The sequence below is a fragment of the Uranotaenia lowii genome, chromosome 3 (assembly GCF_029784155.1).
Source record: "Uranotaenia lowii strain MFRU-FL chromosome 3, ASM2978415v1, whole genome shotgun sequence".
Classification (NCBI taxonomy): Eukaryota; Metazoa; Arthropoda; class Insecta; order Diptera; family Culicidae; genus Uranotaenia; species Uranotaenia lowii.
In genome coordinates this window covers 186,972,405-186,999,330 of record NC_073693.1, presented here as the reverse complement: position 1 = coordinate 186,999,330, position 26,926 = coordinate 186,972,405, and the positions used below count along the sequence as shown (strand labels likewise).

The 26,926-nt window shown below is 35.3% G+C and overlaps 1 protein-coding gene across 3 annotated transcripts in view; it reads right to left on the bottom strand.

Moving 5' to 3' along the window:
- Positions 1–227: 227 nt before the first annotated feature.
- Positions 228–26,926, bottom strand: part of LOC129758751 (mitogen-activated protein kinase kinase kinase 11-like) — a 68,736-nt gene continuing 42,037 nt past the window's right edge. For all 3 annotated transcript variants that reach the window (XM_055756354.1, XM_055756356.1, XM_055756355.1), the window contains 3 exons: positions 23,470–23,932; positions 8,787–9,151; positions 228–8,644 (listed from right to left, as the gene is read on the bottom strand). In XM_055756354.1, coding sequence (XP_055612329.1) covers positions 7,677–8,644; positions 8,787–9,151; positions 23,470–23,932 — 1,796 coding nt within the window. In that variant the 3' untranslated portion in view covers positions 228–7,676. The remainder of the gene's footprint in view (positions 8,645–8,786; positions 9,152–23,469; positions 23,933–26,926) is intronic.

Here is a 26,926-nt window from a genome sequence, read left to right as displayed (position 1 = left end):
GTGCGACAGGTCGGAAAATTCCAGGTGTTAGGAAAGAATTTGTTTTCTCGACTTGCGTTAGTTCACCTCCATTTTCGTTGAATCGAAAAACACGACTCAGAGTTTGACAGCATGTAAACAATACTCATAAATGAGAAAGTGTGCAAAATTTGGTTGATTTTTACCCAATGGTAAAAAAGTTATGCCCTGTTGAATGTGTCGCAATAATTTCGTGTTCGCTCTTTACAGGCGAAAATAATTCTGGAAAATGGTTAATTCTGGTGAAAAGTTTTGTGGGAAATGGTTTATTTTGGCGAAAAATTTTCTGAGAAATGGTTCATTCAGGATAAAAGAATTCTGGGAAAGTGGTTTTCTGGTGATTGAAATTCTGGGGATTTCTCATTCTGATGAATGAGGTACAACCGCTTATAGGGGGAACCCGTCTATGGCCGGACACCACCTATGGCCTATGGCCACCGCCTAGATTTTTCGAGAATGCAATATCCTAATAATGTTTAAACGACATGGAAATAAAGTAAATAGAAGCCTGATACGGTGTTAGAAATATAATAACCCATTCCGAAAAGGTAAACCAATGCAGTGATAGGCATTTAAGCTTTTGCCATTTGATTGGTTTCCAACAAAATACTAAAAATATTTTTTTTTTTTTTCAAAATTGTTCATTGCAATATTTCCACAACATTTGCAGGCTCTGGTGCATATGGGTATGCACTTTTGAAAACAAATTTAATTTTTGATGATGTCACTCGTTTACGGCATTTTTAAAATAAATTTATAGATAAATATTAGGTTTAAACATATCTAAGAAGACCAGTTTTCAATAAAATATTGTTAAAAGTTAAAGTACTTGCACTGAAATCTGCTTATCTTCCGCTACATAACATCTATTTTAAATTTCTTTTTCACATATTGATGGTGAATAAATTTTCTATTAATCATTTGAACTTCATTTTTACTTAAGAATTGAAGTACTGCCGATATTTTCATATTCATGATCAACAAAACGATGAAAAACTATTTTTTTTTCTAGAGAAATTTCTATTTTATCGACAGTTTTGGACCTGATTTATGCGTTTTATTTTTTTTTTGTTTTTATGGATTTCTATGGTTTATTCAAATCAATGATTTCTATACTTTTTGCCATAATTGGTATACAATTGTAGAAGTTATGATTGTTTTACTGTAACATAAATGCTTCATTATGGTTCTATTTATTAAAAAAGAGACCTTCAGTGTACAGTAGAATAATTAAAATAAGTGAGGCATGAACAAAATATGATGAATCTGACGCGCTGCAGGCTAGTTTGCCATCGATAATCTGCAATTCACTTTTGCAACAATACTGATAATTTTTGTACATGTAAAATCGACAAAAGGATTGAAATACATTTTTTTAGAAAAAATCCAAATTTATCACAGTTTTAGACTAGATTCATCCATTAAATAAATTTATTTCCAATAAACTGTAAAATTTTATTTAAAACAATGAATTTAAGAGATGATTTAAATAATATAGTGGGTTGGAAATCGTGGAAGCTAAGATTATTTAATCTTAACAGTAATGCTAGCTCTTTGAATAAAATGGAAGATTCACAGAGTGCAGCAGGGTTACAAAACTTGGGCTAGAAAATAATGAAAATAAAAAGGTTAAAGCAAACTCCAGGCTTATAATGAAAATTGTATCAAAAGACAGAAACAAGCAAAATTTAAGCTAGATTGAACTGCTGTAGCGATTTGCATTGAGTCTGAAGTGCGATTGAAATTTTGAGACATTTAACTCAGGAGAAGTATAAAACGGATTTCTCATCAAAGATGTTTTTTAACATATCGTAAACTTTCCAATATTCATTATCGTTATATTTTTTTCAAAGCTTAAATTAAGGCAAACGTTTCTACTCCTGATCGCATTACGATAAGAGTTATCATAAAAAAATTAGAGCGGTTCCTAGTGTTTACTAATTTTCTTAATCATTGAGCTTTTTTCAATAAAATTTTCTCCAGTGTTGCCACAAACAAAAAATCTAAAAATTATGGATTCAAATGGATTCATATTATTTTAGACAATTCTAATAATTTCAGATAAATTGACCCTCTCAGACTACTAACAGGATTTGCCAGCCAATTTTTTTAAAAAAAATTTAGGATACGAAGATACTTTTTAAGTATTTTTTATGTTAAACAGCTCTGTAACTAGTTTAAAAAAAATTTGAAAATTTTTCAAAGTTTTTAATGACATTGTTGAGTTCAATTTAAAAGTATTAAAAGTTAAAACTTAGAGAATTAGCTCCTCTGAAATTATAAAAAACCAAAAATATATTTATTTTTTGAAGATTTCAAATAGAAAATTTTCAAAAAAATATTTTGTATGGGGGGTCACCGAAAAAATATTTTAATTTTCGGTGAAAATGAACCGGAAGAAGCTCTACTTTCTACCCATGCAAAAATTAGCGTTACTGTATTTTTTTTCTTTAAGTCCTTCTACGAAACACACCGTGATGTTCTATGGAAATGATAGTCAAACTAACGGAAAAACTAAAATTTGAGTCTAAAAATCGGTTCATTGAGAAATGAAATATAGCGAAGGCGAAGCATAGCCAAAACTGAATGTCATATGTTTGAGTAAGATTTTTTATACCGAAATATCCGGGATAGCAGTCAAATTAGATAACAAATTACACCTTTCAAAAATGGTCGGGTAATACGGACACTGCGAAGAATAGGTAGATTTTGGAGGAAAATTTGTTGTACAAGTACATATTTTTGTGAATTAAACATTTGACAACGTTTTTGAACCAAAATGGAACCAACTGGTCCGAATTCACTTGCGAAACAACGTGGTTTTCGGAATTCCGCATTTTATAGGCGCTTTTTCACCGGGGATCAACTTTTACCAGTTCTTATCGCCTGTTTAAGATTATGAATGCTTTACGATACTGTTCTTGCAAAGGACTTTTTAAGGCAAATGGAGGATCGAACCAATAAAAAAATTAAAATACCTGGATTTTTTTTCGGGGATTTTATCCGGTTGGACGATTTATCCCGTGAATTACCTGGAGAAACTAATGTGTCCATTTTACCCGACCTTGAAGTGTCCGTCTTACCCGACATAGCAATATTTTTTTTCAAAACTTTTGTTGTTCAAGCCTGTCTACCGTAATTCGTCGGTTTTCCTACAGGTTTTTATTAAGAAGCCTAATCATCATTCCACCGTTGAAAATGGTTAAAATTACCGAAAATGATGCGAGTTATGGAGTATTTTCTGAGTAGAGAAAAATACAACAAATTGCGTATCCTCAAAGTTTTTGTTTAACATAATAAAACATCTCGAAAGTATTGATAAACATAGGCAAACATATTCCCATTATTAGATTTGTGCCAAACATTGTCATTTTCGAAATATTGAAAGTGTCCGGTTTACCAGACTTTCCCCACAGGCGCATTTAGCCCTCACGGTTCGCGGTCCGGCAATTTAGACAACATTTAGGTAGGGGAAAGTCGGGTAAGACGAACACAGCGGGTAAAACGGACACTTTCAATATTTCGAGAATTACAATGTTTGGCACTACTCTAATGATGGGAATATGTTCGCCTGAGTGTATCAACACTTTCAAGACCCTTTGTTTATTTATAGCAAGCAAGGTCCGATAATAGTAAACAAAACAAACAAAAACTTTGAGAATCCATTATTTGATGTTTTCTCTCCTCATAAAAATAGTTCATAACTCGCAAAATTTTCGAAAATGTCAATCGTTATCAAAGGAAGAGTGTTTATTAGGCTACTTTTTAACCATATGGAGGAAAATTGGCGAGTTTCGGTCAAAGGGCTTGAACATGAATCGTTTAGAAAAAATGTTGCTAAGGCGGGTAAGATGGACACCTCAAGGTCGGGTTAAACGGACACATAAGTTTCTCCAGGTATTTTAAATTTCTCATCGGTTTGATCCTCCATATGCCTCCAGAAGACCTTGGCAAGAGCAATTGCCGGTTGAAAAGCACTCAACATCTCAAACAGGTCATAAAAACTGTAAAAACAGGATCTCCAGTGAAGAAACCGCCTATAAAATACGGAATTCCAAAACCACACTGTTTCGCTTCTGGACTCGGACATGTTGGTTCCATTTTGGTTTAAACACGTTTTCTTATACTTAACTCACAAAAAATATCTACATTTACAGCAATTAATGCGGCAAAATGTACCTTTTCTGAACAGTGTCCGTTTTACCCGACCATTTTTGAAAAGTGTAATTTGCAAGCATTTTTTAGATGGCTATAAAAACAGTCTTGATGAAGGAAATTTACTAATTCCAGTGGTTAATGCGATAGTAAACAACCTAAACTGCCCATCTGCACGAAAACTGCGATGAAAATAGCAATATCTGGTTTTCTATTGCGATTCTACCTTAGGGTGTCCGTCTTGCCCGACTTTCCCCTAGGTATATTAAAACGTTTTCTTGAAAACTGAAAACGTTTTCTTGAAAACTGAAGACGTTTTCAACATAAAAATTACTCCAATGTATAGAAAACAGATGTCTGCTCTTGTATATACAGTTTTTCTACAAATATTTGATAAAATAGATGTTAAAATCAGGATTTTGCATAAAAGGCGCATATAAGTTGGCTGCTTCTCTCCTAATTTTACAAAACGACTTGAGAACAAGTGAATCGAAATTTTCCTTTAACTTCAATGGTACCCTAAATTAGTTAGAACAAAAACCTTTTGTAAGTATTTTTTTTCTGTACGTATCCGGGCCGGGCCAAATCGGGTATTTTTACCCTAAATCTGGCAAAATCCGGGCATACGGTTCTAAATTTTAACCTCAAATCCGGCAAAAATTCAGGCATTTTCCATAAAAAGACAACAGAAAAGGTGAAAAATAAACACACGAAAAGTGATTTTTCACTAAGGTACATCAGCGGCAGCGTTCAAATCTTATCATACAATTACAATACAATAAAATGTATGCGAATTTATTTCGTTCAAATAAGTTAAAAACAATTTGTTATTTTATGCAAAAATTATAAACTTGGTGAAATAAATTTTAGTTTTAGGCTTGGATTTTGGTAAAGTAATGTAAAATTCCGGGCAAAATCTGGGCTTTTTTCTCGATATCCGGGCAACCGGACCGAACAAGGTATTTCCCAATTTTTTCTCTTTGAAAATCCGGGCACGCCCGTTTAAAACCGGGTAATCTGGAATGCTTACATACCTAAACAACGTTGTGAAATCCTAAAAATCACTTGAAAATGCAATAATATATTTGAATGGTTCCTGGCATAGTTATTCATTTCTAATATGGTAAATTCAAAGAAACAAAGTTGATTCTGTAGCAAAAATGGGGTGGTGCAATTAGTATTTCGTACATTTACTAGAATATTTCTGAGTCCGATGAATATCTCAAATCGATTGGCCACATAAATACACATTGCAAGTTAAATATTGGGTTCCAGAAATTTTCACCAATAATTCAACTGAAGACACTAGGCAATTGCTTCAAATGTGGTTTTTTCATACTTGAGCCTCCGGAAACAATTTCCATTTTAAAAAACTAATTTGGGGTCCATAAAGTCATAAAGCCTATAATAAATAATAATTACTCAATGCGAGAGCTGAATGCTGTTTCAATACTACCTACTGAAATAGAATAGTAAATAGGACAGAAACGCTAACATGTGTAAGGAAACTTTTTATTGATTTTTTAATATTTTAATGTTTATTTAAATAAGGACGCATGAACAAATATTTAAAAAAATACAAATTGTACTGGAATAGTCAATTAGAATTCCATAAGCTGAAAACAAAAACAAAGTTGCTATTTATCGATTTCTAATATTGTGAGTTCCCCTTTCCTTCAATAACGGTACCTACATAAGTAGAGCTTCAGTTGGATCTATCTTCTAAAATAGTGTAGAAAAAGCCACAAACCACTTTGTCAAACATGTTAATTTTCATCAGGTGGAAAAATTCGTATTTACTAAATTCCATATTAATTCTAGCACTATCAGATTTTATCCAGGTATGCATGTACTTTTTTTTTCAACAATGCTAGTTAGAATGAATCCCGTACGTGATGAGCCAACTTGTTTTTTTCCCTGATACCCTCTAACTAAATACGCAAACTGCCAGAACAGCATTTAGTTCGCCTTCCTTCAGATCGCGTTTTGTTATTGGTCCTAGATATGTACAGGAAGAAAATGCATTCCTGGCTCCTTTCGTATTTGGTAGTTCGGTTGCTTGCTTGCTTGCACGCCTGATGCACATCGTGAACAATCTCGGATTAGTGGCTCACTTTCTTTTGTTATTTTATGAATTTGACGGTGCTGTTATCCGTGCATTTTTACGGTTGCCAGAGTCTGATGGTTTTTTTTTTCTTCTAAATATATTTTTCCCTTTCAGTTGATTTAGTCCCGCTTTACGCTACGGCAAACTGGAAAAATCACCAAACATACGTGTTGGTATAGGAACATACGTTCAAATCCATATCCGTTAGCCGTTTTTTGTTTCGTAGCATTTTTTCCCCGGGAGGGTGAAAATGGCCAGCACCGTCGAAACGACACCGAAGATGATGATGATGTTGATGATGATGGCGATGATGTCGCTAGAAACACATATACGAATATGGTTCATGCATCCCAACGCTTACGTATGCGGAAAGCAGCCATTATAATGTTCCGTATGAATTTGACCTTTTTCGCGGAAGGATTGCTTTCGGTTCTTTATTTATGATGACCACGTATTTTCTCAATTGCCAACCGACCCCATCTTGGTGTTTGAAAAGAAGCAAGCTCGGATTTCCACTGGACTGTTGTCCGGAGGTTTTCCGATTATACTGTACCGGGATCAATACCATTCCATGAATTTTTCAACCTTAGGTTGATTCCGGAAAGTAAAACCAAGGAGGATTGCGAAGGTTCATAAATTTTCAAAAGTTAACACGGTTTTGTATTGATTGCGAAGCGATAGGGTCGGTTTAGTCCATCGTTTGATTCATGGAGCTGTGCAGAGCGAAAAAAATCAACAATAAAGATGTTACGCTAGGCACCATTACACCCACCGGAAAATGTTATTTTTTATGACCTCTGATGAGGTTCGACATTATGTGTTGGAAGCTTTCCCTAGAATTTAATGTGCACATTTCGGGTCACTGGTTACGCACGACAGATAAGATTTTCACTGGTTAAGCTCTTATTAGAAGCAATAGATTCTAAAATAAATTTTTAATAAAAACAAATAATACATTCTCTTCAACAGTAACAAAACCAGTTGAAAAAATGATAAAATAACAAAGCAAAGTTGCAATGTTGGCTGTGCCAAATGCCTGTTTACTTCTTAAAAGATCTTTTATCATTTCACAAGAAATTAGAATCATAATAAAAGATTTTTTTAGATATCCTTATAAACTGAGCTAATTTTCCATCTGTAATTTGAAAATCTCACTTGAATGGTCACGAATGAGTATTTCACGCCTGGTCATAGTATTTGTATTTAACTTTTGACTGAGTATTGAATGCTGTTCTTATTTTTTTTATTTACCTTTAACTGCTGAGAAATCATCTAGAACATAATCTTACATCTCATTCTTCCAGTAAAAAGTGCTCAATTCATAAGGTGCACCATGGACAGAATAAAAAAGGAATAAGTAAAATGTAAGTTACACCATATAGGTTTTGACGTACTGCTAGGATTGTTCGGATTCACTGGGGTTAGATCGACGTGCCGATGTTAAGGACACATTGCCCAGAGAAGTTGGAGTTCCAGATGCTGTGGCTGCGTTCGAAGGCCGACGATCAACGGGCAGATTGCAATCGAGATGGTCAGTCGATGGTACCTTTACCGGTTGCCCTGACAGTTGTACCATATCCAGCAGTAGTTCAGGAGTGAATCTTACCCTGCTTTGTGACGACATCGAAGACGAATTATCTTTTGCGCTCAAGTAGGAGCTGTCATCACTGGTGAGACTATCCGGTGGCGTAGGATTGGTAGCTACAGGTATCCCGCAACTTCCACTAGAGCCAGTACTGTATTTGTTATGATGCTGTTGTTGCTGCTGTGAGTTGTATTTCTTCAAACTAGATCTAAGCTTCACCTGAGTTCCAGCCCCAGAAGAAGGAGGTAAACCACCATGATCTAAGCCCAGACTAGCGGGCCGTTCATGATTAGTTATATTGATATACTCGTTTGAAAAATGACCCGAATACCCAGCATTTAAACTAAACTGTCTTTTAAAATAGCTTGGAGTATTTTCGTATTCACGAATGCGATTAGGAATGGAACCAGACGTTTCGGGCAGTTTAACAGCACTCTGATTTTTTCCAATAAAGAAATTACTCATATTGTAAACAGCATCATCCACCATTGAAACAACGACATCGTGGTCGCTTTGAAACCCTTGATGAATACTATTTACAGAAGCACCAGTTGATACATTCGACAGTGTCCTTCTATGGCCGGTCGCACTCACACCCATTGTTGGTACACGCGGAGCACTGAATCTCAAAGAATTCACATTCCCTCCTTCATAGGCATAATCGTGATATGACGCACTGTCGTAATGATGGTCCTCATACACCTGCTCTCCGCTGTATGATTTAGTATCACGCTCGAATGCGAAGTTTATTTCCGGCCGATATGGAAAATAATGAGACCCTGCAGAGAACGATATTAATTTATGCATCATAATTTATCTCTAACAACAGATTCCTACAAAACGGTTATTTATTTTCCACTCGAAATCAATTAATGATAAACATGTAACCTAACTCATAAATCTTCAAACAACGAGCCTTACCAAAATATCCTGCATTTTCCCTCGTCGACACTAGGGCATTGCTTTGAAAGTGTTGCAACGGGAAATTTTCGTATTCACCGCATTCAGGCACATAGAGTCCGGCTTTGGTTTCTTCCTCCTCTTCCGGCAGTTCGCAGTAATCGATGAAGGAAGTTGTGCTCGATTTCCGTCGGGGCGAAGGCGTGGGAGGTTGAGTTCCAACACATCCACCGCTCAACGATGAGCTCGGACCGGAGGGCGTATAGTTCGAACCCAGGCCACTGGTTGTTGACATCGTCGAGGGTAAATAGTGCTGGGGTGAGTCGGTAAATCGCAATGGTCGCTCCATATCATGCCGTTCCGGACTCAGCGAGGACAAAGGTGTCCTAGCGAATACACAAGACAATCAGGTATCAATCACGTATCGATGATAGCTTTCAAAATAGCAGATATCACAGTGATCCCATTTGATGGGGATCGAAATGAAAATAAAATAACCACAAATTTGTAAAAACGGGAGTTTGCCCATCTTACATTCAAGTGCAAGGAAATGTGAAGAGAACAAAAAAAGAGATTTTTACATCGAAAAAAAATTATATTCCCTTAGGTGTGTTTTTCGAATGAAACCAAAAATCCGTAGGTTATTCAACAACCTCATAAAAATAATAAAAATAGTTAACATTATGTTCCATCAAACTTTATTTTCTTTATTGCAATACATAGCTTTTTTTCTCAACATGCAATGTTTCGCACATACCATTTTGCCAAAATAGATCTAGCCTTGCTCGGATTAAAAAAAAAGTGATGGTCTGTATTTGCATTATATACCGTCAACTGGGGCAACATGCAACATGTTTGAATCATGTCCGTAGGAACGGGGGGGATTTTAGGGGTTAAACCCCCTCATGAAGATTCAAAACAGCAAGCAAGATATTCTACTCTAAACTCAACATTTTGAATTCAGAACCAAATTATGATAATGGAGTAAGGTTAATCAAGAGTAACAATCCAGACTAAAAACTAATGCCAAAACCTCAAAAACCCATCCCAAGACCAAAATTCTGCTGCAGTTTTTCAAAAAAATTTCTCACATGGTCATCGAAATTCAGGTCTGAATATTAAATTTCGAGTCAAATTAAACCCATTTCGGAGGTTCTGATTTCTAATTCCCATAACCAAAATTGTATTCCTATTTTCGTATTTCGGATTCTTTATTCTGTTCAAGATTCTTGATTTTCAGTTCAAATATTCATAAGAAATTAGTTATGAAAAGCTGCTTTGAAATACTGGTTCAAATTTGGTTTGGCATTTCATATCCAATTTGAATCATGTGTTTCGAGATCAATTTTTTTTCAATATTTTTATAATAGTTTTGTGAATATAAAAAGAGATAGTTTTTTTTATATTCAAATTCGAAGTTCTTGAACTTTATTCTTACACAAAATTCAAAAAAATAAAGCTTCGAAATCCAAAATTTGAAAGTAAGATTCAGATCTTTGTAAATTTATATTTTTATCTTATTCACAATAAAGATAAAAAAAATAAGTAATTTAAATAGTGAATTTAAATTAAACCTGAACTACAGAGTTTTAATAATAGATTCATGAATGAGGGCTCTATAAAATGGCTCATGAAATTCTGATCTGGAATCAGATTCGATAATCGTTTTTTTTAACACTTCAGATATCGTATAGAAATTTGGATACCAATTCAAAGCGCAATTTTTGAGTATGCTATCCAGGGGTTTCTGAGATATAGAATGCCGAATTTCGGTGTTTCTCGTCATAGATTTTTGGCAATTCTTAATGTGTTAAGATTGCTTGTCAATTCAACTTCCAGATTTCAATTTTATAAACAAAATTAGTTTGTAAACATAATTTAGCTAAAAATCACAAATAAAAGGTAAAATTTGTGTTTTTTATATTTTATCCGCAAGACATTTTTTATTCAGAAAAATTATCCACAGGAATGGAATTGATTCTTTATAAGAAATATTTACTGGTAAAGAAAAATCATCACCTGAAAATCCTGCACAAATTTCTATATTTTCCTATTGTATTGCTTGACATTTTTCACACATTAAGGGCACCAAAATTTGGCATTTTATGTTTCAGAAGCCAATAGACAAAATTCTGCTAATTTAATATAGATTTTTGAGTAACGGGAAGTGTTGTATTCCATTTTGTAAAATGAGGTTTCATTATTAGATTTATCTCATATGAATTATGCTTTTTAATGGAGCATACTAGCGGCTAGCGGAAACACGAGATATCTCGTATTTGGTTCGCAATGTGATACTATTGCAGTTTTTTAAAACCAAACTTTATACAAATATCATTAATTTGGTTCAAGATTGCATCAAGAAAATTTGACCCGAAATCTGATGATTTTTATCTTTTAAAATTTTTGAAAATTTGATTTATTATCATCAAAGGTTAAATTCTTTGAATTTGAAGTCTAGTTTGAACTTGTTTGATTTGAGTATAGAATAAGTTTTTTTTAGAAATGGAAGACTTTCCTAAAAAAAAGCTTGTTTTATGCTCAAATCAACTAAGTTTGATCTACCAGACTTTTCAACAAATTCAAAGATTTTAGACATCGATGAAACGAATTTTGCTCACCTCTTAGTTTTAGGACGATTTAATACGAAAACTTTGAATGTCAAAGTACTTGAAAATAAATAATCATATAGTAAGAAACATAATTTCAGGGTGGCCACTCAAAATCTAATTTTGATTTCCCGCATTTTTCCCGTTTTTTCCCCGCATGGTCTCACGAAATTCCCGGTTTTATACAACAGAAAAGCAAACAAAAATCCGAATATTCATTTTTGAAACCATATAAACGAAAATCGATTAAGGATTTAGTGGTAAATGATCTTTAAATGGTTTTTATTTCAGACATTTTTACCAATTAACTTAAAAATCATTAGATTGATAAGCAGGATTTTTTTCAATTTTTAAAACTATATAACTCGATTCGAAAAAGAGTTTATCAATTAAAATATGCTTGATTATCATTTTTCAAATTCATTTGTATCTCATATATTTTTAAGTGTTTTAATTTTTTGTCCATTAAGCTTGTCTCTCTATGAGCGTCGGAAAGCACCTTCAATTTTTTTGCTTCCAGTTCCTTATCCTCCTTTTCTGCCTCTCGCTTTCGTTTAGCTCTAGTTTTTTTCAGATTTTCCTCCATTTTTTTTTTGTTTTTAAGGACTCGACATATCTCGAATGAGAATTGCGGGCATATTGGATTAACTATTTTGTTATCGTTATAGCTGTCAGAGTATAGAGTTCAATTCCAATAAGTGTTTTTGATTTTAATTTTAGTCGTTCAGGCTTTACAACTTTCTCCATCAATCTCTTACAAGCCCGGTAGAATCATCTAAGAGAAACGGAACCATCGGTGCTGCTGTCTGATACTCGCGTAAAAAGAACTCAACAGTCGAAGTGGCCGTAACAAAAAAAAACTCGTTTTTGGTCCCAGCAAATTATCATCTACAGCTTTAGTAACAATGTCGAATACCTTCGACCGGGAAATCAATTGAAAAGTTCGCTTAAAATTTGAATGGTTTTCCTTAATCTTTTTCTTCTCTTGATTTTTTTTTACCTCGTCGACAAACTGTTTGAGATACGGTAGCATTTTGGCAGCACGTTCTGCAACGCGTTCATTTTCATCTCAGCGAACGTCACAAAATTTTAACGGTAATATAGTTGAACCCGTTACTGCAGTATAACCTGCCCTTCCTAGTGGAATGTTTTTGAACGTCCTTTCGTTTTTGAACGTCCTCAAAAATTCATCTACATTCCATTTCCTCAGTCCCTTCTTGAACGCTTTATGAACAGTGTGAATTTCACAGCTCACAATGGTAAGAATCTTGTACGCCGGATTCGAAACAAGTTCGTGAACCTCGCTAGAGTTCCTTGAGCATTTTCCAATTAATTGCTGGACCATCCATAGAATACTGGATCACTCGTTTCAGTAGATCAGGATTTTTCGAAAAACAAAGTTTCACGCCATTGAGAAGGTCATTCGAGTGCGTCGACGATAAGAATGTAAAATATACCATGCTTCAACTAGGTTTGTGTTTTGATTCCAGAAGCGCACACTAATATCCATTTTTTGCTTATGCACAATCTTATTTAACGTTTCGTCAAATCCTAATACGAACTCGCTGCAATTCTGTAGTAAATTGAAAACTTCATTCAAAAAATATAGAGCAATACCGTGTGGAATCAAATAGCTTTTTTCCCATTTCTGTTCGATTAGCAATCTAGCTCTTCGGGAACATCATTTTGTTGTTCAATGAAGCAAGTTCAAACTAATCGAAACCGATCCAGTTCGGCAGGAGGATTCGTTTCGACCTGGTAGAAATCGGTCGAAATCAATTGGAAAGCGACTGGTGATCAACTGTCAATCTATTTCCACTTGTTTTGACCTATTTCGACTAAACATCATTGAACAGATTTCCTCTGAGCTAAAAATTCCCGACTTTTCGAAAAAATTCCCGGCTTTTTCCCGCTTTTTTCCCGTTGGATTTCAAATCCCGTCTTTTTCCCGCTTTTCCCGTTTTTCCCGGATGGGTGGCCACCCTGTAATTTGTTTTAATTTTTTTTTTGTATTGGTGCATTGTTGGGCCAAAAATCATAGGTAAAAATAAGTCACCAAAACCCCCGCCCATCCCCCTCCCCCCCCCCCCCCCCCAGAAGTCGGTTCTTCCTACGGCCCTGGTTTAAATTAAATTTTACATTTATTCTGACAAAAATGTTTTTGAGAAAAAATTGCTGCATACATTTAGGAGTAAAAAACACTACAAAATATTTTATTAGCTTAAACCATGAAAATAAATCCTTTGATGGATGAAATTTTAATGTAAAAAAACGCATAATGCAAAACAATCATATCCCAGCATATGGACACGCGATTTATGAGATTTAGTTCTGGTTTGCATTTTGAAGCATTTTGCCCCAGACAGCTTACTGAATTATAAAAATATTTATTAAAAAAAAAAATTGGTGATTGTCCGATAAAAATTAATACACCAACAGTGTTGGTGTAGGGTAATGAAAACAACATAAAGTTTGTAGATGATTATTGATCATTAAGCCAATCCGTCATACTAGGTAAAGTTTTTTACGTCATCGAAAAATGTAAAAATTTATACCTGTATTGCTCGATTTTTTTAATTTTATATGCGAATCCAAAACTTAAAAATACACTTTCACGATGTTAAAAACTATGTCATCAATAATTTGTTATCATTCAATGATAACTTTATTACAACGTATTGAAATAAAAATTGAATGAGTGTTGTGGTATACAAATGTTGCATCTAACCCTGCTTTTGCATAATGCCCCGTTTGACGGTACTGCTTTTATCATGTCAAAATAATTGTGATGATTTTTTTCAATCGTCCGAAAATAGCATCGGCACAGAGCTCAACGACAGTTGGGATTTGGTAACTCACAATTCCACACAATTTTTAACAATTTAAAAAAAAAGTCTGAATTCAGGGAAATAAGTTTAGTAAAAAAAATTAAATATTATTAGTCATTTTCATTTTATTTATTATTAGGAATAAGTTGAAGAGCAAACAAACAAAGTGATTTTAAAATTCCGTTAGATATCTATTCTTTGAAATCTATGCTCATCCAAGGATAATATTTTTAATTGGTACTAATGTTAAATTAGTAGTACCTAGGTAGTCGGCCACAGAGCAACAATAGAGTTCCCTTACGTTTTATGAATACTTCAATAAATTAGAACTTTTTTATAACCAATCAAATTGAATCAACCAAACAATAGTAACATTCTGTGCAATCTTGGCTATCAGGTTGAACCGAAAAAATACAAGAATTGCTCAAAATACGTCCGGTAGACCTCCATACATTTTTCACTAAGAATAACATGTCTTTGACGATGCTCGCTACTGAAACTCCTCACAGGGTTTTTCCACCAATGCCAAGATTTTCACAATCAAGCCACTTCCCTACCACCAATTGGTCAAGGAGGATCAGCAGATGGATTCACAGCTTCAGTAGGCTTGAAGCTTGGCCAATTCTGCAAAATCAACCATTGTCATTTTTAAAATACTTTTTTTTTCGCTTTTGGAACTTCAGGGTTAAGAAAATACTAGCCTATGAAACTCACAGGATCATACCTACTTTATTGTCACCCTTTATTTGACTATAAGTGAAATAGATAGCCAATCATAAAAAAGTTACGCATTAATAGTTCCAAGATTTAAAGAAGATCGCACGCATTTTTTTTCGCTTTGCTAATTATTTTGATATTTTGAGTGAATCGTTATGAATTGATGGCGTTGTTCTTGTGAAAGTGATATAGATAAGTGACCTTATCCTGTGGAGTTTTTGTGAAAAGATTTGAGCAGCTTAGCTAATGTGTCACCCAACATCAAAAAATTGCTTTATGAATATATTGTCTCCCAAGTTACGTTGAATCAATCTACCATGAGAAAGAATTGGGCTCCGATTGAAAAAATGTGAAAAGAACGCACCGCAAAGGAGGAGAAATCGCGTGTGTGTCGTCATCTTCAACACTCTTGGCCAACGAGGGACTTTGGCTAGATTGTTTGATGTTTCATTAATTATGCCTGTTATCAATCATATTTGCCAAATAAGATTCCCTCTCCATTCCTTCTGAAACATTTTTATGAGTTGTATGAGTTCTCTGCACCTAAAGAGTTATTTTACTGTATCAGATCTTTCCTACAAAAACTAATCTTCAAAATCAACATTTCAAATGAGGAATAAATCCCGATTTTTATGTTGGCATCTTTTGCTGGTTTTGATAATCAGTTGTTCCTAGTGATTCAACCAATGCAAGATGTGTGTAGTCACCATATCTATGTTATGCTATTATAAATTTCAGAAATAAAACATAAATGAATGAATGAATGAAATCGCGCAGAGTAGCGCACAAACCTCCAACTTTGAAAGTATGCCATTCCTCTCATAGTTGATACTTTTTCACGAAACTTTCACACAAGCTAGATAAACTTATAAACTCCCAATTCAATGAGTTTCGAACATTTTGCGGGCACTAGGAAGAAAAATTCAGTTGTTATAGAAAAAGTAGGGAACATTGTGATTGCCTCACAAAATTGCTGTAACTTTGTAAAATTTTCCGTTTTCATCCCAAAATTTTGTAAGATTATGTAAAAAAAGTACCTACATTCTAGTATGTAACCAAATTTGGCCACAATCGATCAACGCGATCAAAAGTTGAAGCGGTTTGAATAATGAGGTTGGTTTCGAGGTGACATGCGATTTCATTCCTATGGATGGATGTATGATTCCATACAGGGTTGCCAACATGCCTGATTTTCAGGATTTGCCTGATTTTTCGAGGTCCATCCTGATAACCTGATAAACCTCCATATTTTCCTGATTTTTGGAAATAAGCCTGATTTTGCTTGACTTCTTAATTTTCACGGAAAATTATAACAAAAATCAAGAAAAAAACCTGAATATTTTTTTCAAACTAATCATCAGTTTTTTAATCGTATTTGAGGCTTCCGAAAAACCTTTCATGAATATTTTCATAAACATTTTCAAAAAATTTCGTTTTTGACGCATATTAAAATTTGTTTGCAAAAAAACTCGTATTATTGAATCGGACTTTTCCAAAATTTTGTTTTAAATATCCGGGCAAACCCGGATAAAACCGGGCAATCTGGAAAGCTTAATCTAGAGTGTTAATTTAACACTTTTGTTCCTCAATCGTACAAACTGAATAATTTTACAATTTGTACAAAATTTATAATTTTTTAAACCTGGTAGCGTAACTCAAATATGATACTCAGACAATGTTCAGCTACAGTCACTGTTTTTTTGTGATATTCAAGGTCAAAGATAAACATTGTTGAAAGATGCTTAAAAGCTTTATGTTGGACATAAGGATGTCTTTTTTTAAGATTATGGCCACAAAAATTGCAAAAACCGTACATTTCAATCCATTAACCGCCGAAATTTTTTCAGTCACTGCAGAGCAGTTTTTGGTTTTGCGCTAAAAAATTGACGTAATTTTATACATTTTGGCATCACTAGAAAATACGATACACATACTTTTTGATGAATTTTTAAAGGTAGCTGTTTTTTTAACTATTTTTTAATATAAGTTTTTTCTGATTACTCTAACACCTAAATTTACTGTTCACTTTATTTTGAAAACATAAGTGCAATAAAATCAGCTGTTTTTATCGAGATTACAAGTTGCCAACTCTATGTAAAAATATCAACTTAATTTGTATTCTTAATTTTATTTTTATGTTTCTAATTTCAGATCTGATCGAACATTTAAAATGCATTTCAGTTTCAGTATAAATGTTTTGCAAAATATGAACTTTAATATTAAATTTGGAGTTTGAATCCCATTTCTGATTCGTTTTAATCACCTATTTTAGAGCCATAACTAGAGCCGTTATTTATAAGAAATAATTAATTTTAATTAATTTAATATTATATCAAGTTGTTTAGAGGAAAAATTCACAAAATGATGAATGATTGCACTGTCAATAAAAATTGTTAAGCCCAGTTGAGCTTTAAAAACGTTAGCTAACAAATACACACGCACGCACAAAGGCAATTACAGCTTAGTGAATCCTTGAGCGGAATTATGAATACCAAGAAAAAGAGGTGTAGAACTCATAATTCATTATATCATATTGATCGATAACTTTCAATTCGGCTATTTTATAAAGCCTGATTTATTTGGTCACGGTTTCCTGAATTTCGGGAAATGTTGACAACCCTGGTTCCCTACATCCATAGATACAATCTATAGGAGAAACTTGCCAAGTCGAACTATCAATATCATCTGCAAATTAAAATTCCCATGAAAGCATTTTGAGAATGAAAAAATTCCAACTGCGAAGAAGAGAACGCAAAACATTGATTCCATCAACCATAAAAAAAAGAAATCGCCTGTTACTCCGAGGTCAACCTCATATTCGATCCGCTTTGATTTTTGATCGCGGTGATCGATTTAGAACAAAGTTGGTCACATTCTAGAATGTACTTTTTTACAATATCATTTTGAGATGAAAACGTTAAATTTGACAAAGTAACAGCTAATTTTTTGAGGCCATTTCAATTTTCCTTACTTTTATTATAACAGCTGAATTTCTCTTCCTAGTGCCCTCAACATGTCCGAAACTCATTGAATGAAGAGTTTATATGTTTATCTAGCTTGTGTGAAAGTTACATGAGAAAATATAAACTGTAAGAGAAATAGCGTTCTGTCAAAGTTAAAGTTGGAAGTTTGTGTGCTGCTCTGGGCGATTATAATAACGCAACTGTACATACAGTGAGGGGCAAAATAAAGTGTCCAAATTATTTGTTTTATCATTTCTTTTATTTTTCTGGTTAAAATTCAACGAAAACACATCCTAGATAATCATTTTTCAAATATTGTTTATTATGTTCTTTTCATTTTTTTTGTTCATGTTGCGCTGGTAAAAGAGAAAGCTTTTCTGATAGGAAAAAAACTGTTAATATTCCAAAAAAGGGCAAAATAAAGTGTCCAATCAAAAATCAATATAATTTCGATAAGTTGCATGTTGCGAATTTGTTTGTTTTGTGTATTTTGACGTTTCATAAACAACTGGCTTGGCTCTGGAGTATTCAAACAGGTGTCTACATTCGAATAAGTTGTAAAATTTAGAGAACGCATAAATTTCTGGTTCCATTCTGTTGTCTATCCGAAAACTGGTTGTTCGTGATGTGAATAACGATCAAACGCACCGGGAAGTGGCCAAGCACTACGAAATCAGCAAGACAGCGGTATCAAAAATCATGAAGAAGATGAAAACGTTCGGATCGGAGATGGATCGCCCAGGAAGAGGACTGAAGCCCAAGACAGATGCCAGAACGGACAAGAAAATCATTCTTGAAGTGAAGAAAAACGCAATAATAACGATCCGGCAGATACAGGAAGAGCTCCAATTTTCGGTATTGCGTCGTACTGTCCGTCGCCGCATCCATGCAAAGAAGTACCATAGCAAGATCGCAGTGAGAAGGCCTTTCATCAGCCAGGTGAACAAGGCTAAGCGGCTCAAGTTCAAGATAGGAACACGATGATAAACAGCTCGAGTACTGGAAAACATTGTTGTGGGCCGACGATTCCAAATTCGAGCTATTCAACCGGAAGAAGCGGGATCATATGTGGCGCAAGTCGGGTGAGGAGCTCCAAGACCGCCATATCAAAGGAACAGTCAAGCACGGAGGAGGTAACGTGTTGGTGTGGGGGTGCTTTTCTTGGGGTGGGGTGGGCAATTTGGTAAAAATTGAAGAAATCATGACAGCTGAGTCATATTGCAATATCCTGCGGGAAAACCTCGAGGTATCCCTCATCAAGACGGGCCTCGAAGAGCGCTTCGTTTTACAGCAGGATAACGATCCGAAGCATACGGCCAATCTGACGAAGTCATTTTCCGTTCCTGCCGCATCAAACCCCTTTGAATGTTCTAATCTGAACCCCATCGAAAATCTGTGGGCCATCCTCGATGCTCTGATTGATAAGACTGGCGTGACTAATAAAAATACTTATTTTGATGCCCTGGAGCATGCGTGGGAAAAACTCGACCCACAACACTTGCACAACCTTGTTGAAAGTATGCTGAAGCGCTTGCAGGAGGTGTTGAAGGCTGAAGGAGGCCATACCCATTATTAAATCGATCTTGTGTGCCTTCAGTTTGACTTATTTGAAGCTGTACTGATCTGGACACTTTATTGTGCCCCTGTTTTTTTTTGGAATGTTACCTGTTTTTTTCCTATCAGAAAAACTTTCATTTTTTACCAGCGCCACATTAACAAAAAATAAAAAGAACATAATAAACAATATTTTAAAAATGATTACGATGTGTTTTCGTTGAATTATAAACAGAAAAATAAAAGAAATTGAAAAAAAATTTGTTTGTTTGTATGTTCATATGAACTTCGTGAAATGTTTCAACTAAAGTTTTTAACATAAAATATACATACATACACAGTCCAAATTCAAGTCAAATATGCATGAATTTCATCTGCCTCGAAAAGTAAATTTGCTCTGACGCTATTAACACACGATTTCTAAATATGTGAGTGTAGTTGTTCGAGAATTGTTAGTTTGCAGTGCAAAATAAAATAATGTCATTATTTCTTTCATTACTCTTAAAGTGAAGAATGTCCTTGTTTGGCGTCTTCAAATGAAAGTTGCAAAATAAACAAGGCTACAAAATGGTATTTTCTGCTGAATATATGTTGATGTAGTTGTTACTTTTAAACAATTTTAAAACCTAATTTACGATTTTTCATGTACAAGGAAACTACTAAAACTTTTGAACAATAAAAAAAATCCCAAATGACGTTTTCAAGTTTATTTTTGTTTTTAAGATTTTAATTTTTTTACAACTTCGTTGAAGACTTCAAAACGTGCTTTATAAAAAAATAATTCTGGATTAAAGTCTTGAGCAGCGATGGAAAAAAATCGCTTCTAGCGATAATTGAATACATACAAACCTCGTCTACGATGCATTGACATCGTTGCCTGTCGACGACACTCACATACTCCTCTCACAATTGCAAACAGACCTCTGTGAGAAACGAGTTACGAGTATCTCAAAATAGCACCATCTAAATACTATCCGTGTTGGTTCAGACTTTACGCTCTCCTTCTTACCATATTTCTCTTGTAGTGTGCGCTGACCACAAGATGTGGATCTCAAAGTGCACAACTGGGTATAAAGAGTTTATCGGAAAATGTACATCTGACGAACAGAAGCGATCCTATCATAATCATTTCGTCAAAGATGATGATTTTCTTACTAATAAGCAGGGATGCCTAGAGCGACATTCATCAGTACGAAACCGACTGTCAAAATGGTCAGATTTTAACTTGCGACACATCAATAGAAAGCTCTGTACATGATGGGAATTTATGGGAAAAGTGGTTCGGAGCCATCTGGTCCTGGCCACGGCCAATCTGGCCGGTTCCGGAATCCGAAAAATCAGAACGATCAGATTTTAACTTGCGACACATCAATTGAAAGCTTTTGCCCTGCAAATGATGGGAATTGATAGGAAAAGTGGTTCGAAGCCATCTGGTCCTGGCCACGGCCAATCTGGTCGGTTCCGGATTCCGAAAAATCAGAACGATCAGATTTAAACTTGCGACACATGATTAGAAAGCTTTTGACCTGTACATAATGGGAATTGATAGGAAAAGTGGTTCGGGGCCATCTGGTCCTGGCCACGGCCAATCTGGCCGGTTCCGGAATCCGAAAAATCAGAACGATCAGATTTTAACTTGCGACACATCAATTGAAAGCTTTTGCCCTGCAAATGATGGGAATTGATAGGAAAAGTGGTTCGAAGCCATCTGGTCCTGGCCACGGCCAATCTGGTCGGTTCCGGATTCCGAAAAATCAAATGATCAGATTTGAACTTGCGACACACGAATTGAAAGCTCTTGACCTGTACATGATGGGAATTGATAGGAAAAGTGGTTCGAGGCCATCTGGGCCTGGCCACGGCCAATCTGGCCGGTTCCTGAATCCGAAAAATCAAAATGATTTAAACTTGCGACACATCAATAGAAAGCTCTTAACCTGTACATGATGGGAATTGATAGGAAAAGTTATTCGGGGCCATCTGGTCCTGGCCACGACCAGATTTTAACTTGCGACACATGAATAGAAAGCTCTTGAGTTTTGCATGGTTAATATATACATGGTAATATATGCTAAACCTGCCTGCGAAGTCTGATGAAACTACAGCTTAGCGTTTTTACACTCGTATGCACTTTCGGAAGACTATAAATGTTTCAATGTATTTTATTAACTTCCCACAAATTTTAACTAAAATTAAAATTGAGGCAGAATGCCTGCCAGACCACGTGTTTTTCGCTCAAATTTAGAATGCTGTTACCCTTTGAAAAAAGTTTCTGGTTCCCAAATTAATAAGAATGTATAATTATATCGAATTTCGTCCTTTTCCAAGTTTAAAATGTGCACCAACCATTGATTCGAAAATTCAAGAAATTGAATTTCGTTGCCTACGTGAAAACGTTTTACCTAAAAGGATATAAAAAAGTGTATTTGAAAAGCGAAATTTTCGATAAGTTTTGCAATAGTAAATGATTATTTTCCAAAATATATAAAGTTTATTAAAACACAATGAACATGTTATGAAACATTTGATGTTTCAATTTTAACTTTCCATATAATCATTGTTCCATTTCTATTCATGTGTCGCAAGTTAAAATCTGATCATTTTGATTTTTCGGATTCCGGAACTGGCCAGATTGGCCGTGGCCAGGACCAGATGGCCCCGAACCACTTTTTCTATCAATTCCCATCGTAGTTCAAGAGCTTTCAATTGATGTGTCGCAAGTTAAAATCTGATTATTTTGATTTTTCGAATTCCGGGACCGGCCAGATTGACCGTGGCCAGGCCCAGATGGCCCCGAACCACTTTCGCTATCAATTCCCATCATGTACAGGTTAAGAGCTTTCTATTGATGTGTCGCAAGTTGAAATCAGATCATTTTTATTTTTCGGATTCCGGGGCCGGCCAGATTGGCCGTGGCCAGGACCAGATGGTCCCGAACCACTTCCGCTATCAATTCCCATCATGTACAGGTCAAGAGCTTTCTATTGATGTGTCGCAAGTTGAAATCTGATCATTTTTATTTTTCGGATTCCGGGACCGGCCAGATTGGCCGTGGCCAGGACCAGATGGCCCCGAACCACTTTTCCCATCAATTCCCATCATGTACAGGTCAAGAGCTTTCTATTCATGTGTCGCATCATGACTTTTTTTTTAAAAATTTTTCATGACAGTCACGGAATCAAAAATTCAAAAATGTCATTCCGATAGTCAGAGGACCAACAGAATCTTCGACTGTCACAAGTCAAAAATGTTATCGACACTCATTCTCCGTGCAGCATTTCAGCTTGCGATTTGAGTACACATCGAGCAAAGAAAGTTACTCACTTGTCAGAGCTATATGCTGTCTAACAATGTATTCGTTATCTCCGAGTGACAACCGTACCAACATTTTGTTATGGATTGAGAGGAACCAAGTTTGTTCGCTACTTGTACAGATCGCGAAGTGTACAGTTCAGGATAAAACCTTTATCGCATCATATTCATTTCATTTCCATCACTGGTCTTGAGAATTTTGTTAAATCTCCTGAATTTTTTAACATGTATAACTACTTTCTTAGAAGTCAACAGTCCCTAAATTATTCAAAATCAGCTCTTTAATTCGTTGCGCTTCGCATAAATTTGAATTTTGTTGTCTTGGGTAATGATTTAATGGGGATTCTGATAACCAATTTTTGTTTAACTTAAAAGCATTACGACATCAAAATTATGAATAAATAAAAAACTAAATTTGAGACATACAAAAATCTATGTTTGGTCTTTTCTTATTAAAAGGATAACCTGGGCAGGGGTTTTTTGTTAACATCAAATCATTGATTCAGCTTAAAAATGTCGGTGATAATAAGATCTTTTATATTGTTTTCTCTGGTAGGTATTTAAGAAGAATTGAAAAACAAAAAAATTTAAACCTCATAGAGCATGCTGGATTATCTCCAGATATTTTAACGGTAAAATTGAAAAGGAATTTCAAACAAAAGTGCTTGCAGAAATTTAAACAAAAATATAGATATTATGCACGTAAACCCACGGTACTCACCTGTTATGCTTCCCGGGCGCGTGATACGTATTGTGAATATACGCCTTTTCGCTACGCATGTTGGCATATTCTTCCTCTAAGTGACTGTCTATAAGTGGTGGTATGGTTAATTGGGGCTGCATCTGCATGTGTTGTGGTAGATTGCGATAGGGACTAGACTGTGACTGATAAATTTCCCCAAACGGAGGCACCGGATGAAGTCTTGGATGCAGCGGCGTTACGTTCGATATCCGCACATCATACCCAGACGCGACTCCGGCCAGCATCGAGGCGATATTGTACAATACTAACTCTATGATTGATAACTTTGGTTTGCGCTGGCCCTCGGAAGCATAAAGCGTTGGCATCGGAACAGTGCTGGGAATGCCTCCGAAACGGGTCAATCTATTGCAGAGCGACGTGCTCAACGACGTATCACCGACAACACTTAGATTAGACGGGAACCATTCATCCGTGTCGTATTCTGAATCGCACGCGTTACCACAAATTACAAACATCTCAATTAATTACTAGCTAATTGCTTTTGCAACAGTTTAGGAAGGTTGGTTAGCGAAAGATTAAGGGTTTAGAAAGCACACAAGTAACGAAATTAAATGTCACTATCTTGAACCACGAAGTCCATATCGGGAATCGACGATTAATAGCTTGGCAAATCAGTTCAATGTCTAGTTCTACTCATGCGGAACAACCAAATTGCTACACTTCCAATGGCAAAACCAAAGACAGAAGAAGAAAAGTCTTTTGAAAACTGAGAGCAACTAATTGTGGCGTTAACATGCTGTGATTGTGTTAATTATTAGTGCCATTATCATTAGCATTAGAGACAAAGAGAAGGAAGAAGAAAAATATGTTCGCACATTCCGGGCGGCAATGTAACCGAGGCAAGATTTCTCTAGTATATAATTGATGATCCTGTGATGGTGGCTCGGTTCATTTGAAGGGGGAAAACACTCGTATGCGTACCTTCTCCTGGACCGTTTCGGAATGATAAACCTCTAGCATTTACCGTAAGGACAGGTTCATTAATGCAAATTATTATTGCGTAGATTTTCTGCACCAGCAAAATTGAAATTAATAATAGTATAAATTTTCTGTGCCATACGTATTTCTGAATTCAATTAGTTGGAACAAAGCTGAGGTGTGTCGACAGAGTATGTTGATGTTAGAAGATTTTTTTCAAAACCTGCAAGGCCTGAATTGTAACTTAAAATAAAAATTTTTCAACATTATTAGCGAGACTTTTTCCATTGCAGACGTTAATAAGATATTTCTCGACACAACAGTAAGTGTACTATCTATAAGTAGGGGAGGTAAGATGACCCATACCATTATTTCTGAAAAATTCGCTGACCTATGGCTTCGATTGATGCTTCTATTCTCTCTCATTCTATCATTTCTTAGATGAAAAGTTCAACAAAATGTATTAATTCTTAGAAACAGAACAATTAATCGAATCTGTGTGTTACTTGTAATTTCTCATAGTTAACAAATAAGGTTTTTGGAAAAGTATTGTTGTATACAATAATACGATAAACATGTTATTGAACATTTGACGTTTTCAGAATAATGCTCCATATAATAATTGATCTATTTCAAACCACCCTTTCGATATGGTGCGTGTTATCCACTAATTTTGGAGTTCTATCTAACGATGTGTTTTTAACAAGTTTTAGATTATTACAAAAATATCATCTGCAATTAAGCTTTTTTTTATTTTTTAGGGTTTGAAAATATAAAATTCAGGAGGCAAAAATCAAAGTCAATTTTTGCTTTTTGTTAAGGTCAAAAAGCAGTACGGAACTCATGCAGCCGGTATGAAGAAGTAGTATTTTCATATTTTAGGCTTGGTTTCGAATGGGCTAAGAGCTATATATTAAAAATTTTCAGGCTGGACTTGAAAACAACAAAAAAGTCTAGCTAATGGTCTGCCAGGGGTCCATAGTGCAAGTGAGCCTGATAGAATGTAATTACCACACTAGATCAACAACTGGTTACACTGGGCTCGCCCATACAAGAAAAAAAGGCACACTGAAAGGACGTTTCGCAGACCATTAAGATTTTTTTTTTTGCATTTTTCCTAACTTGTGGTACAACTTTTTTGCGCACGGTTTGACTACCGAATTCTATTGGTATTTGATGGAATAGCAATTTTTTTTTATTTTGTTGTCACAAATTTCAGTCTATTTGACCATTTTCTGGACAAAAACACGGAAACTTTCTTAACCTCTTTTCCAACACAACTCGATCAGGAGAGCATATCAAAACTATTGATCAAACTTATCACAAAGTGATATCATTATCTTAGTTAGTTGGCGCTTTGATTCTCTATTTGAGCTCTCATTCCAATAATTGTGGCATTCCATGGCATGGTTCTGTGGTAGTGTGCGCACTTTTCAACCTTTTGAAGGTCGAGGTTCGAATCTCATGGATGTACCCAATCTTTTCAAGTATTGTGCATGTTTGAAACAAATGCGTAATAGATTTAGTACAAGGCAATTCAACATTGTATACCAGTGTATTAGTACAAGGCAAACATGGCATGAAAGTTTGTGTTGTAAATACACTGATTTTTACTGATTTTTTTTTTATAAATTGACATGCATACATTCAAACACGGTGTCTCTAAGAGAAAACTAGCATCGCTATTTTTTGCACCATTCCAAAGCTGGGACTTCCACCTTGCGTTTGAGCCCAAATTGGAATTAATCCATCGGGGGTCTAGGACAATTTTTTTTTTTGAAGATTTTTAGCCTTTTTAATGTTTGTTTTTAAGTCAAAATCATACTAATTCTTGTGAAAACGCTTGTCTTATCTTCTGCGTTAATCCAAATCAATATGTCAATAACATGCGATAGGGGTCCACGTAACAGCCGGAAGTCAACAGGAGGCGGTGTTTTACTAGCCATTAAATCAACCCTCTCTGTCGTGCTTATCAACGATCAATCATTTGAGTGCTTGGAAATTGTGTGGACCTGCATACACTTAGGTAACCGAAAACTGTACGTTTGTGTTGTATATCTGCCCCCTGATTGCGTGCGAGATATGAATTTAGCTGAATGTTTTTCTCAGAGCCTTGTAAAAATACTGTCTTTAACTTGCCCTGAAGACGACCTCTTGGCCATCGGCGATTTTAATTTTCCGGGCATAAAGTGGTGCCCATCGCAGGGAGGCTTTCTGTATCTTGACCCTACATGCTCTTCATTCTTAACTTCTTCAAACATTATTATCGACGCTTTAAGCACCGCAACTCTTCGCCAGATCAATAGCGTTGTTAATGAAAACGGTCGAATGCTTGATTTATGTTTCGCTAACGATGGGCTCCAGACAATAACGATTGAACCAGCGCCTGCACCTCTAGTGAAGTGTGTTCGTCACCACCCTGCGCTGCTGATCTCAATACAGATTTCCGTTTTTAATTCCCGATCAGAGAAATCGACATCTTTCTTCGATGATTTAA